Source organism: Eurosta solidaginis, chromosome 4, assembly GCF_040869045.1.
Source record: "Eurosta solidaginis isolate ZX-2024a chromosome 4, ASM4086904v1, whole genome shotgun sequence".
NCBI classification, from domain to species: Eukaryota; Metazoa; Arthropoda; class Insecta; order Diptera; family Tephritidae; genus Eurosta; species Eurosta solidaginis.
The window spans coordinates 138,955,116-138,969,996 of record NC_090322.1 but is presented as its reverse complement, the minus strand read 5'-3'; the positions used below and the strand labels follow the sequence as shown (position 1 = coordinate 138,969,996).

At 42.6% G+C, this 14,881-nt stretch overlaps 1 protein-coding gene across 2 annotated transcripts in view; it reads left to right on the top strand.

The window, feature by feature from the left end:
* LOC137250389 (type-1 angiotensin II receptor-associated protein) overlaps positions 1 to 14,881 on the top strand; it is a 91,037-nt gene that overhangs the window by 28,633 nt on the left and 47,523 nt on the right. For both annotated transcript variants that reach the window (XM_067783082.1, XM_067783081.1), the window contains one exon: positions 6,669 to 6,815. In XM_067783082.1, the coding sequence (XP_067639183.1) occupies positions 6,669 to 6,815 (147 nt within the window). The remainder of the gene's footprint in view (positions 1 to 6,668; positions 6,816 to 14,881) is intronic.

Here is a 14,881-nt window from a genome sequence, read left to right as displayed (position 1 = left end):
TTAAACGGGCGGTGCCACGTGTTATATAGAAAAGTAATTTATATGAAATGAAATGTGCAATTGAAGCTCACGCTGAGTATATAATGTTCGGTTACACCCGAACTTAGACTCCTTTACTTGTTTATTTTGAATTATTGTAATTCATTTTTTGCTTCCATTTTATTCCAGTGTGAGCATGGAAATATTTATAACTAGTAAGTTGTAAATGGTAATCGGGAAGTAGGCGTTATTTCCTTTAAAAATGCTTTATCTACCGCGGGCGTTATTACCTTTTTCTGATGGGCGTTATTTTCTTTTTGAAAAAGATATAAAGCCCGCTTGCGTTATTTCCAGGAGGAAACTTGCAGTTTCAACAGGGGCGAACGAGAGGGAAAGGGTGTTAGAGGCGTTGGTTTCATATTGCAATTGAAAATATGGTTGGTGCTGTTTCTTCCATTGAGTAACCCCTAGAATAGGCGACCATATCGGGGACGCGTATAATGCAAGCGGTCATCCAATTGCTTTGTAAGTGGTAATGAGCGCATCTTTATCTATACCCCAAGTGCTGTATGCAAAAAAATGTGAGAATTCAATATGGTCGGCATTTGTTTTTTGGATCTTGTAAATATGGTCGCCGATGATTTGGTCGGTGACAATGCCAGGTTTCGCGAGGCGAAGAAGCTGTAGAGATTAGGCAGATATTCGTTTATTTTATACATAGCTCATCAAAGGGTGGGCCGTGACCTGTAGCCCTTATCGTGCAGTCATCAGCGTAGGATATAATGGTAACTCCTTCTGCGGCACCTCTTGTTTAATTCTTCTGGGTTAGATGCTACGTTCTTGAATTTCACCTATGCCTGCTGACCCGACAGATCATTTCCCGTCTACGTTTTGAGACTAGGAGGAACGGGAACCCTTCGAAGTCTTGCAGTAACGTGCCGTGGTTTACTGTATGAAAAGCTTTTGATAAGTCTGGTGCTACCTGTACTGTTCTGTGGTTGGGGTTTTCATTGGCAAGGCGCAGACTTGCGGTGTTGTTGTTGTTGTTGTACCAGTGGTTCGCCCCACCTAACAGCCGCGACCGATCACAAATTGTCATCAATATCCTCTAACGGGAGTCCAAGGAAACTTGCTGTTTCAACAGGGGTAGACCATAATGAAAGGGGTGTTAGAGGCGTTGGTTACACATTACAATTAAAGAGATGGTTGGTGTCATGTGGGGACACATTGCAAGCGGGGCATACATTTTGTATGTCGGGGTTGATTCTGGATAGGTAAGAGTTTAACCTGTTACAGTATCCAGAACGAAGTTGAGCAAGAGTGACACGCGTTTCCCTGGGGAGTATGCGTTCCTCTTCAGGGAGTTTTGGATACTTTTCTTTGAGTACTAGATTCACCGGGCAAATCCCGGCATAAAGGTCCGACGCCTGTTTGTGGAGTTCACCAAGGACCTGCTTGTGTTTTTTGCTTCATACGGCTGGGTTCTCAGGTACCTTATTTCCGCAAAATGCTTACGGAGATGACTCCTTAAGCCCCTAGGCGGTGTTGGCTCATCAATCAGATGTCTGTTTGGATGCCCAGGTTTCTGGGTATTCAACAGGAACTGTTTGGTTAGCATCTCATTTCTCTCCCTGATGAGGAGTATTCTCGGCTCATTGTGTAGATGGTGTTCTGGGGACATAAGAAGACAGCCCGTGGCGATTCTGAGAGCAGTATTTTGGCAGGCCTGTAGCTTCTTCCAGTGGGTAATTTTTAGGCTTGGCGACCATATGGGTGAGGCGTAGCACGTAAACGGCTGGCCAATTGCTTTGTATGTAGTAATGAGCGTTTCTTTATCTTTTCCCCAGGTACTGCCAGCAAGGGATTTGAGGATTTTATTACGGCTCTGGATTTTCGGAACAATTGCGGCTGCGTGCTCACCAAAATGTAGATCCTGATCAAACGTCACACCCAAGATTTTGGGGTGTAGGTCGGTAGCGTAGTGCCATCGACGTGGATGTTCAATATGGTCGACATTTGGGACGTCCATGTTGTAAATAAGGTCGCGGAAGATTTAGTCGGTGATAATGCCAGGTTTCGCGAGGCGAAAAGACTGGGGAGATCAGGGAGGTAGCCGTTTATTCTGTTGCAGAGCTCATCGATCTGTAGGCCTGGGCCTGTGGCCATTATTGTACAGTCATCGGCGTATGAAGCGATAGTGACTCCTTCTGGTGGTGAAGGTAGCTTAGATATGTAGAAATTAAACAAAAGTGGGGATGGGACACCACCCTGTGGCACCCCTTGTTTAATTCTTCTTGGTTTTGATATTGCGTTTCTAAATTGCACCGATGCCTGCCGAGCACCCAGATAATTTGCGGTCCACCTTTTAAGACATGGGGGAAGGGTAGACCCTTCCAGATCTTGCAGTAACGTGCCATGGTTGACCGTATCAAAAGCTTTTGATAGGTTTAGCGCTACAAGTACTGTTCTATGGTGGGGGTTTTGATTTAAACCGCGATTTATCTGGGTGCTGATGGCATTTAGCGCGGTGGTGGTGCTATGGAGTTTTCTGAAGCCATGCTGATGACAGGCTAGCTGCAAATTTGCTTGGAAGTAGGGGAGCAAAATCGCTTCAAGGGTCTTTGCTACTGTCGATAGGAGAGATATCGGGCGATACGACTCTCCTATGTTAGCTGGTTTCCCAGGCTTTAGTAGCGGGACCACCTTGGCCATTTTCCATTTTTCGGGTATGACAAAGGTGGAAAGAGACCGGTTGAAGACATGTGTTAAGTATTTCTAACGCTCTATCCCTAGGCATTTAAGCATCGGCATGGCTATGCCGTCTGGGCCCACTGCTTTGGATGGTTTAGTGTGACCAATGACATCTTCAACCTCTCTGGCGGTGATGGTAATTGGTGACGCGCTGAATTTATGTTTATGTGCGTGTCTGTTGGCCCTCCGTCTATCTTTGTCGACCGTAGAATGCATTACATATTGACGGCAGAAAGCGCTCGCGCATTTTTTCGAATCCGATAGCACTTTATCGCCGAAGGCGATGGAAACTTTGTCATTGTGCTTAGACGGATTCGATAGGGACTTTACGGTGGACCAAAGTTTACCCACACCGGTAGAGAGGTTACACCCTCTTAGGTGCTCCTCCCATTTTGCCCGCTTGTGTTTATCCACAAGCAATCTGATGCGTTGGTTTATATCTCTTATTTGGGGGTCGCCCGGATCGAGCTGTCTTATAAGGTCACGTTCTCTCGCTAAATTTGCGGCCTCCGCCGGGAAGTGGGCCGAATTTCGGGAATTCTCCCGGCGGGAATGAAACGTGCCGAGGCGGATTCAATGACCTTGCGGAAAGCACGCTCCCCTTGGCGGGCATCAGTCGGGATAGGAAGGGCAGCAAAGAGGTTGTCTGTAAAAGATTTGTATTCGTCCCAGTTTCCTTTTTTAAAGTTTATGAAAGTGCGTTTTTCTGTAATGATGAAGTCGGCGGTACGCTCGAACGAAATAAGTATAGGCAGGTGGTCGGATGCCAATGATACCATCGGCTGCCAGTTGACGCAGTTTACGAGTTCTGCGCTCACGATTGAGATATCCGGCGAACTGTGGCAGCTTCCTACCATACGTGTGGGGGCGTCTCCGTTTATTTTGCAGAACATCGTTTCTTCTATTTGATCCGCCAACATCTCATCCCTACTGTCCGCCCGCAAGTTTGAATGCCATAGATCGTGATGGGCATTAAAGTCGCCTAAGATAATGCGATTGTTGCCAGTGAGTAAGGCGCTAATATTAGGGCGGTGTCCACTGGGGCAAAAGGTGGCAGGAGGGATGTAGATGTTGATGATTTCTAGGTTTGCATCGCCTGACCGGACTGATATGCCTTGACGTTTTAAGACATTGTCCCTGCGGTCGATGCCAGGATCAAATATATGATATTGCACAGAGTGGTGTATCATAAACGCGAGGCCGCCTCCATTTCCGCTCATGTGATCTTTTCTGTGGACATTATACCCAGAACAAGTTTGCAGTGCAAATCTTGCTGTGAGTTTAGTCTCTTGAATCGCAGCAATGCGGATGTTGTGCCGATTCATGAAATCGACTATCTCCGTGATCTTCCCAGTTAGTCCATTACAGTTTAACTGCAGAATTCTGAAGTGCATAGGGGGAGACATCGCCACTCTTGGAGTAAGTGACGGGTGACTACGCCTGGGTTGAGGAAGGCCAGGACGCAACTGCTGTTGTGGCCCTGGGACTGGGCGTCCTTGGGCAAGCATTGGGGTACCCGGTAGATTGGGGTTTGCGACCTGGCAATATGGCGCAATGAAACCCGTCGGGGGGTTGCCGTCGCGGAGACCAGAACATCTAGGAAAGTGGCACCGCCCAAGGCAGGAGCTGCATTGGGCGGATGTCGTAAACATATATATTCTGTGCTGGCAAACGGTGCAAATGGGGTTAGGGACTTAGAGTCTGTTTCCCTGACCTACACGATTGCTGCCGGAAAAAAATGGGGGGGGGGGGGGGGGGGGAGAAGACGTGGGCAGGGGCTGATGCTCAGCATCCGGCTCTACTACGAAGATAGTAGTTATGAGTGGTAGAAGCTGTTTGAGTTATTGGCGCCGCAGGGCGCGAGCAGCAGCGACTAGTTGTGGCTTGCTGAGCAGCTGGGCTGCTGGAAGGTAATGGGGGGGGGGGGGGGGGGGGTGCTAAGGCGTAGACTACGGGACGCCCTTGGACGTGAACAGCAAGTAGCCACAAAACATTTATAAAAGTTACGTGGACGTCGGGTTTTGGGATCAAGCCCAGAACAACCTGTCCGATGCAACCATCCCTTACACGAGACACACTGAACAGAGTATGCCCGTCCTAAAAAGATTCCTTTCCGACAGATGCAGCAAAACCATTTCTCAGGACCGGGGTCAGGAGACGGACCCGGATTGGATTCGATACCTTCCCGGAGCAAGAGAATATGGAGCAGTCCCGCTGCATGGAGCTGCTGGGAGGATGACAATTTGTGGAAGGGACGCAACAAATTAAATGGGGTTACACTGAAATGACAGTCCTTGGTCGGAAAAAATCCCGAGTCGCTCCGGTACATAGAACCGACTGCCTTGGGACGCGCAGCAGACTTGCGGTGAAATAGGGGAGCACAATGGCTTCTAGTGTCTTAGCTACTGGCGATAGGAGAAATATCGGCCGATATGGTTCTCCTACGTTAGCTGATTTCCTAGACGTTAGCTGATTTCCTTTAGTAGCGCAATCACCCTTGCCGTTTTCCATTTTTCAGGGACATAGTGTATGTTCTGCTTGCAATGTGTCCCCACATGGCACCAACCATCTCTTCAATTGCATAGTGGAACCAACGCCTCTAACACCCCTCTTACTCTGGTTCACCCCTGTTGAAACTACAAGCTTCCTTGTATTTCCGTTATAGGATATTGATGAAATTTGTGATCGGTCGCGCCTATTGGATGTGGCGAAGCATTGCTACAGCAAAAACAACATGGACGAAAGCAGGTTAAAAACATGCGCTAGATGTTTGAGTCTCTCACTGCCAAGGTTCTTAAGCGTCGGCATGGCTATTTTGTCTGGGCCTTTTGTTTTTAGCAAGTTTAATGGTTTCTTCAACCTCTGTGGCGGTGTTGGTAATAGAGGACGCGATATGTTGTGTTTATACAAGCTTGTCAACTACACCACGGTGCTCTTTAAATCTGACCTTCTGTGTTTCCCTACGAAAATGTTCTGGATAAAGTAAGGCATTCAATTATGCTTTCGAAATTAGCTTGTTTGGGCTTTCACTCAATACATACATTTATGTTGGATAAATTCGTACCAATCTAATTCGTTTACGGCCTGTGTCCCCACTTGACACCAATCATATTGTAACGAATTTAGGGAAATTTCGCTTATTTGAAACCTTCTGCTAACGTTCGAATCACTAAACTGTTGAATAAATCACTCCAATGTTCAGTATTGCAAACTAGTCTTTATTTAGATTAATTTGGGAGTACCTCACAACTAATAGCGTGTTTAAATCAAACTGTTTACCGACTACTCCGCTTGCGCTGCTTTTATACTCTCCGTTGCCTCATTCGCACATCTCTACCAAAGTCTAGACGTTTCGCCTTCTAGAGCTGCTGTATCTCCTGCTTTGTAATTGAGCTACATATATGAGTGTATGTGTGAGTAACAACTTCGGCTGATGACTCCATCTGTGTGTGAGTTATCTCTTCGTTGCCTTTTATATATGTGTGTAAACGATGATTGATGTGTTATACGAGTGGCTGCTTCATGTTTTTTTATTGTTGCTTGATTATTTATTTAGTATCAGCTTAGGGATGCTAATATTCGTCACAATATTTTCAATTGCAATGTGGAACCAACATCTTTACAACTTTATCTCTCTGGACCAACTCTGTTGAAACTGCAAGTTTCCTCACACGCTGCATTGGCAATTTCAAAAATTAAGACATTTCACCGAGACCATACATTTTATTGCTTAACCGTATTTGTAAGTCACAACTCGTATAACATACGATGCATGTCAATATGTAATAAAGGTGTGTATGCTTATGGGAATTTCATTGGCTTCATCACGGATTTTATTTCAAACACCATATCTGGTTAAAATGCAGCCCAAAGTTTTATCTCTACTCTACATATAACTCAATATTAAGTATTTGTTGTTATTCTCTTTCTTATTTAAGGCTGTTACTTTTGTGCATTTCTTTTTCATCACAAATGCAATGCTTGGTACATGGGGACATGGAGCATATGAATTTTACAATTTTCTCTTTATTATTGCCATGTTCTGGACAATCCATAGCAAAGAATCCATTGAAGCTGCACAAGTGGTAAGTAAAAACTTATTTTTCATTTGGCTTATTTTCATTTTTAACTTTGCGTATAAGTTGATATTACTGATTTACTATATGTACATTAGAGTGGGTCGATTTGTATGGACGAAAGTTAACCGATATTGGACGGCCATAACCGTTTAAACGGTTAAGCGCCAATTAAGTAAGTACGTAACTAATGAACATATATATATTTGTATGTCTGAACTGTCTGCATACATATGTATGTACATTAGACTGGGTCGATTTATTAACCGATATCGCGCCATGGATTTCGGCTCAGGAAAAAAACACTATGCATACCCAAAAAAAAATTTTTCGAGCCTGCGAAATTTCATTTTTTTGACTTTTTTTCGACTTTGATTTTTAAGGTTTTTTTCACCTACTAAAAAAAATTTTCTTATGTATACCCTGTCCCATGGTATAAAAAAGAAGGTAGTTCCACTCAAAATTGTTTGACATATTTGGGGATTTTTGAAGTTTCATAATGTTTGTTGTTTTGCTAGAAGCGTTGCCAAACCGTTACTGTTTAAGACGAAATTTTGGTTTTTAGGGATGGAAATTTCTTTCAGAATGAAAACGCAATGGTCATATGAGACAATAATAATATGCTTTAGCATGATTTGCGTGCATACATATCTATTGAGAATACAGCAAAACATGTAATTTAATTGAAAAATACATTGGATATTGACTCATATCTCTATGGCAGCTTTACCCCTAAGCAGAAAAAAAATACACGATAAATCCTGTTGTTCTAGAATGGCTTATCATGCATCTTCAGTGGATATTTCTCAAGGCATGTTGGGAAAAAGTGTACCTTCAAAGTCTGCGGTAAGTTGTGTTTAATTTGTTACGTTTGTGGGACGCCACATCCATGTCAATGCTAAAAGGGCACCGAATGTGTATAGGCGGGCCCCAAGGTGAGCGCTGGTACAACGGGCAAAAGAACTCCCAAAACCAGCGGCTAACCTGCAGAACTACAGCGCAATGTTTTCCATAAAAAATGGTTTAAAAGTTGCTTCCTCCAGCGCTACGCTTGAATTATACAATAAATAAAAAATGTAGACTTGTAGCCAATTTATCACCATTCAGTTTCATAAAAATTACGTTTAACTATGTTAAACTTTTTAGAAATTGCGGTGTCGTTCTAAAATAACCTCCATTGAGCAAGCAATTGACAAACCTGTATGTTTTGTCAACATGTTCTGAGCAAACGTACGCACACTTAGGAAGGCTATGTTCCCTTGCTTTGTATGTTTCGATCCATTTTTCTTTCACCAAAGCAAAGTTCCGGATCTCGAAAAACTTATTAAAATCCTTCCTTTCCAATGCATGTGGCAATTTTTTTTTTCCTTTTTATTTACGATAACTATGAAAGTAATTTAGTCGTATCTGTTAATATGAAATCCATCAAAATTTTAAAAATTCGTAACATTTTTCAATCTGGTAGCTTGTTTTTGGTAACTTGTCGTTGTCCCCGCAAAAGTCAAGTGGCTAACGTCACACTAAATGGAACTACCTCCATTTTTTGTATCATGCCCTGTCCGACCCAAAAATATCCGCTAAAAACGTTGGCGATAACAGTTTTTTGAAAACAAAAAAAAAAAAACTATTTTTACGAAAGTTAACTTTCATGAAAATTTTACATCAAATGAAAATTTCGCAGGCTCGAAAATAATTTTTTTGGGTATGCGTAGTGGAACTGGTTTTCCAGAGCCCAAATCCTATCGAAAAATCGATGGCGCGATATCGGTTAATAAATCGACCCAGTATAATGTACACACTTTGGTATGAAGGCAGTTCAGACATACATACATATATGTTCATTAGTTACTTACTTACTTAATTGGCGCTTAACCGTTTAAACGGTTATGGCCGTCCAACAAGGCGCGCCAGTCGCTTCTTCGCTCTGCAAACTGGCTCCAATTGGTCACACCAAGGGAGTTTAAATTATTTTCCGCCTGGTCCTTCCAGCGGAGTGGGAGCCGCTCTCTTCTTCTACTTCTATAGGCGGGTTCCGATAGAAAAGCTTTCTTAGCCGGAGCGTCATTTTTCATTCGCATAACATGTCCTAGCTGGCACAGCCGCTGCGTTTTAATTCGCTGGACTATGTTGATGTGTATGATGATTTTCGTTTGCCGAGAGAGGACTTTACTTTTCAATTTCCTACCTAGTCCAAAGTAGCATTTATTGGCAAGAGTGATTTTTCGCTGGATTTCAGACCTGATGTTGTTGTTAGTGTTGATGCTGGTTCCCAAATAAACGAAGTCTTTTACTATTTCAAAATTATGGTAGCGTGGTTGCCAAGGCGCATATGCGCTGACTCTTTGCTCGATGACAGCAGGTACTTCGTTTTGTCCTCATTTACCATCAAACCCATCTTTAACGCTTCTTTTTCCAGTTTGCAGTAAGCAGAACTAACGGAGAGGTGTTTAGGCCGATGATATCAATGTCATCAGCATATACCAGCGATTACACGCTTTTATAGAATATTGTTCCAGAGCGGTTAAGTTCTACAGCTAGTATAATTTTCTCCATTATAAAATTAAAGAAATCGCACGAATTGGGGTCAAACTGCCTAAAACCTCGTTTAGTTTCTAACGGCTCGGAGAGGTCCTTCCCAATTCTGACAGAGCTGATGTTGCTGAACGTCATTTTGCACAGCCGTATGAGTTTTGCGGGGAAACCAAAGACAGACAAAGCGGCTTTATAGGTAGCTTCTTTTCGTGCTGTCGAAGGCGACTTTAAAATCGACGAAGAGGTGATGTGTGTCGATTCTTTTTTTGCGGGTTTTTTCCAAGATTTGGTGCATTGTGAAAATCTGGTCGATGGTAGATTTACAATACACTTGACAGGACCTTGTATGCTATATTGAGAAGGCTGATTCCACGATAGTTGGCGCAGCCCCTTACTTGTGGACTATGCAAAGAACACTTAGATTCCAATCGGCGGGCATGCACTGGTCCGACCATGTTGTGACGAATATTAGTATCACTAAGCGATACTACCATCACTAAGCCGATACTAAGCAGTATGTACATAAATAAATCAATCATCATGTACACACATACATACAAGGCAGCAGAGGGGTACTCACAAACGCATGTCATCATCAGCGAAGTAGTACTCACATATACACACGCATATGGATACAAATTACAAAAATATACCTGTGTATAGCTGGTAAGGAAGCATCAAGTTCACGAAGTTACTAGACCTTAGGAGAAATGGGTGAACGAGGAAACCGAAGAGTACAAAAGCAGCACAAGCTGAGCCATGACTAATCAGTTTGATTTAAGCACGCTATCAGTTGCGAAGTGAGGTTTAATTGCGAAGTACTTTCAAAGTAGTCTAATAAAGACCATTTTGTAATACAGAATATTGGAGTGTTTTATTCAACAGTTTAGCGATACGAACGTAAGCAGAAGGTTGCAAGTAAGCGGAATTTCCCTAAATTCGTTACAATTGGTGTCAGAAGAGGAATTGTTGAATAAATTCCAGAGGACAACAAGGGCATGGCAAAGTTGAGTGAATTGAGGATCCAGCAACTGAAAAAGGAGTTGGAGAACCGTGGATTGAATACAACCGGCAATAAGATCGAACTTAAAGCACGGATACGAGACGCTATGGAGACGGAAGGAATTAATGTGGACGATGATGTCTTTCATCCTGATGTGAACGAGACAACAACAAAAGGTGAAGAGAAAAACGAGACTGCAGTATCTGCACAAATACCGACAGTGTCATCTCAACTGGCAGAACAGAAGACATATATGGCATCCCAACTGGAGAACCGTATAACATCCAAGATTGAAGCACAAGAAACGCGTATTTCAGAAATGTCGACACAGATAACAGCCAATATTGAAGCACAGGAAACACAAATTTCATCACAGCTGGAAGAACAAAAGACATATATGGCAACTCAACTGAAAGAACAAGAGACATGCATAACAGTACAACTAGAAGCACAAGAGGCGCGTTTATCATCAAAACTCGAAGCGCGCATGGACGAAAAATAATGCAGTTTGAAGAAAAATTCGAAGCAGAGGTGGATGCTTTGAGAGGTCGTATACAGAATTGCAACTTAATCGTCCAGCTGTTCCAGCGAGTTATCCAAAGGTAAAAACACCATCCTTTGAATGTTCTGTTCCTTTCCAGGTGTTTAAGATTCAGTTTGAGAAGACCGCAGCAGTGAAAAACTGGAGTGCTGAAGATAAAGTTGCTGCACTATTCGTGGCATTGAAAGGATTTGCGGCTGAAATCCTACAGACTATTCCAGAGCACAAACGGAACAGTTATGAAGTATTGATGGGCACACTAGAGAGGCGATACGGAATCGAGCATAGGAGACAGATATACAAAATGGAGCTACTGAACCGCCTCCAAAGGGTTGGTGAAATATTGCAAGAGTTTGCGTCGGATGTTGAAAGGCTGGCACATTTAGCGAATGCGGACGCACCCGTCGAATACACTGAAAGGGTAAAAATCCAGAGCTTTATTAATGGAATACGGGATATTGAAACGAAGCGAGCGACATACGCAAACCCAAAACCTACATTCACAGAAATGGTATCACATGCTCTTATTCAGTAAACACCATCGCTTCTGTGTAAGCCAGCGTTCAAAGCACGCCGTGTGGAGGTAGAAAGGCCAGACTGGGTGAACACAATATTGGAAGCGCTGAAAGGTTCGCAAAAGCGGAGTGAAAGAGTTATCAAATGCGGGAAGCCAGGTCACATTGGACGTCATTGCGATCTTGATCCTAGTGGTTTCAACAGCATGGGTGGTCTTAAGAACAAAGCTGGAAGTGGTGAGCAAGAGCGAGTCAGATGTGATATCTGTGTCGCAAATCGGAAGGAAATCGAGCAGTCTTACCGTCAGAGGAAATGTGGATGGCAAAGAACATGTACTGACTGTAGATACGGGGCGGCTCATTCCTTAATCCGATCTGATTTGGTCACCAGGAGAGTAAAGCCATTACCTGGAGCAAGGTTGCGTACGGTCACTGGCGAGTATAATCAGGTCCAGGGAGAAGTGATATGTAAAGTCTTAATTGGAAAGGTCACGGTTTTACACAAATTCGTTGTGGCGGAGATCGGTGATGAAGTCATATTGGGAGTGGACTTCTTAGTTGACCATGACATCAGGATCGACATGCAAAGAAGGAATATGCGCTATAAGAACCAGGATGTACCACTTAACTTCAGGTTGGAGAAAGGGTTCAGCAGTAAGCTAGTGCTGGTGGATGTGATTTAACAGAGACCACAAAAGTCAAAGAAAGTAATTCGGGCAAAGGTTGATGGAATGAATGGGTCAAACAAATCAAAACCGAAGGTATCCGCGAGAAAAACACTAGCATTGACAAACCCTAATGGACGCACTAAAACGAGGGAAAAAGTTTCCCAGAAAGAATGCAATGGTGGTTTCAAGCCAGGGCGCACTACTGTTGTGAAACGTCGGAACGATACTGATTTTGCGAAGCCAATCCGTCAAGCGCAAGCTCTACGAAGTAGTTCATTGGCCAAACAACAGAGTGTGAGGGAACGAACCAGGGTAATTAGTAGTAGGATGAAACACAGGTACAACCAGAACAACAATTCGGAAGGTTTCCGGGAGGGAGATCTGGTACTACTATACAACCCTCACCGGCGTACAGTGTTCCGTGTAGAACAAGCTAGCTGGACAAAAACAAAGTTTTTATTCCAATAATATTGTAATGGAAAATGAAAGAAAACAACAAAATAACGGGATTTTTGCACACATTTGTTTTTTTCGCTTATTATATCTTGAGTAATAGAAGTAATTAAGCAGGAGTGGACCCGGAAGACCACAGAAGGACTTTCTGCTTTCCACTCAAAAGACCAACCGTCGTCGAGTGAACGACCTACTGCAATCCAGAAGTGCTGATGAGTTAGTTTATGCGGCAGAAGTATCAACGCGGATGTCCGACAACAGGAATATTGCTAATATTATAAAAAGTTCACAAAAAACCACACAAAAAACGACGAACAAGGTAACATGTGAGCAAGGTGAAAGATGCTTGAGCAGTGTAGAAGCTTTGGCATACTATGTAGACAGCAAGTCGACGACTCATGGGTACAAAACGACTCAAGGGGTTGTGTAGCGCAATATATAGCTTCTCCAACCCAATTGTCAACCTCACCTTCGAGCGGCGAATCCCGTTTCACTAACAGACGAGGCTCTGGCGACCCCAAGATCCTCATGGAACTTGGGGGTGGGGGGGGGGGGGGAGGGATGGCCTGAAGGTTCAATGTGGCCATATAAATCGTTCCCGAGATGGTCGGGCCAGCACCTTAATGGTGCTGTGTTACCGGAGCGTATCGGATCTGTATCCGACAAAGGACCATCACATCGATAACACTCCCTAAAGCCTTCGGGGAGTAACCTAATCGCTACAACAACAACAACAACTCGGAAGTGGAGTATCAAGGCAGGCCATAAGGTTTATCCATCATTTTATAGTTTAAGAAAAGCTAAGGCAGAATGCTACCCAAATGAGATTTATGTGGGTGAAACAAGTGCTGAAATTAAAGTTCAAGCCGTATTAGATAAAACTGTTGAACGTTTAATTTTAGCAAATCAGGAAGTTCTTGTTAGTTTCTTACCTACATCTGTGTCATTTACTTTAATCAGCAAAAAGGGGGATTGCGATGGAAGTTCTGGTCATAGTACATATAAGCAAACATTCACATGCAGTGCTGACACTGATGAGTTTTTGTTTATATTTTCTTTCGTTCCTCTTCAGTTACAGGACGAAAAGGGTAAAATTGTTTGGCAGAATCCTCGACCATCTTCTACGATTTATTGTCGTCCAATTAAATTTATTTTCTCTAAGGAAACAAAAAATTTTATTGTTTCTGAAACGAACAAAGTTTTAGAGGGGGTAAATGCTTTGTTGCCAACAAAGTACTTTCTCGAAGAATGCGAGGTTTCTGTAAATAACAACAAGCTCCTAACAATGATTGACGGAAAAGTTTGCAATGCTTCTTCCGCACAAAAGTGTTATATTTGTGGTGCCACTCCAAAAGATATGAATGATGAGACACGGGTTTTTACGCCTAACCGAGATAATCTTGGTTTTGGCTTGTCTACTCTCCATGCCTGGATAAGATGTTTTGAATACTTGCTTCACATAAGTTATCGTCTCGAAGTAAAAAAATTACAACTTAGGAATGCGGCAGATAAAGAGAGGGTTAAGCAACGTTCCAACGAAATCCAGAATAAATTTAAAAGTGAACTTGGATTGATAGTAGATCAACCAAAACCAGGATTCGGCAATACCAATGATGGTAATATTGCTCCAAGGTTTTTCGAAAATTCTGAGGCTAGTGCTGAGATTACGGGATTGGATGTAACGCTCATCAAAAGACTCGATACTCTCCTTCGCGCATTAGCATCTGGGTAAATATCAATATCCAAAGATTTGAGATATTTGCGAGTGAGACTAAAAAACTATACATAGATCTCTATCCGTGGTTTTATATGCCTGCTACAGTTCATAAAATCTTAGTGCATAGTACTGATATTATAAAATCAGCAATTTTACCTATTGGTCAACTTTCTGAAGAAGCACAAAAAGCCCGTAACAAAAATTTGAGACGATTCAGGGATGATAGCACACAAAAGCAGTCGCGTGTAGCCACGAATAGAGATCTTATGAATATGTTACTTATAACTTCGGATCCCAAGAAAAAATTTAAAACCCTGACTTCAGAAGTCTTACATTTACTGTCCTCCGGTAATGCTGAGGAGTCAATAAATACCCCAGTTGTTTCAAGCTTTCACAGTAATGATGCTCATGACTATTCCACAAGCGACTCATCGAATGACAGTGACGATAATGAATGGTAACATAATTATAAAAGAAAACTTACGCTATAACTTTTTCCTTGATCAGTAAGTAGTAAAGTAAAGTAAAAATAAGTAAAATTTTAGAAAAAAACAAGAAAAAAGGCACATATGGCTGAAAAAATATTATACTTGTAATAAATGACTACGTATGAAACTGAAAATATCAGAAAATAATTTTGTCCAGC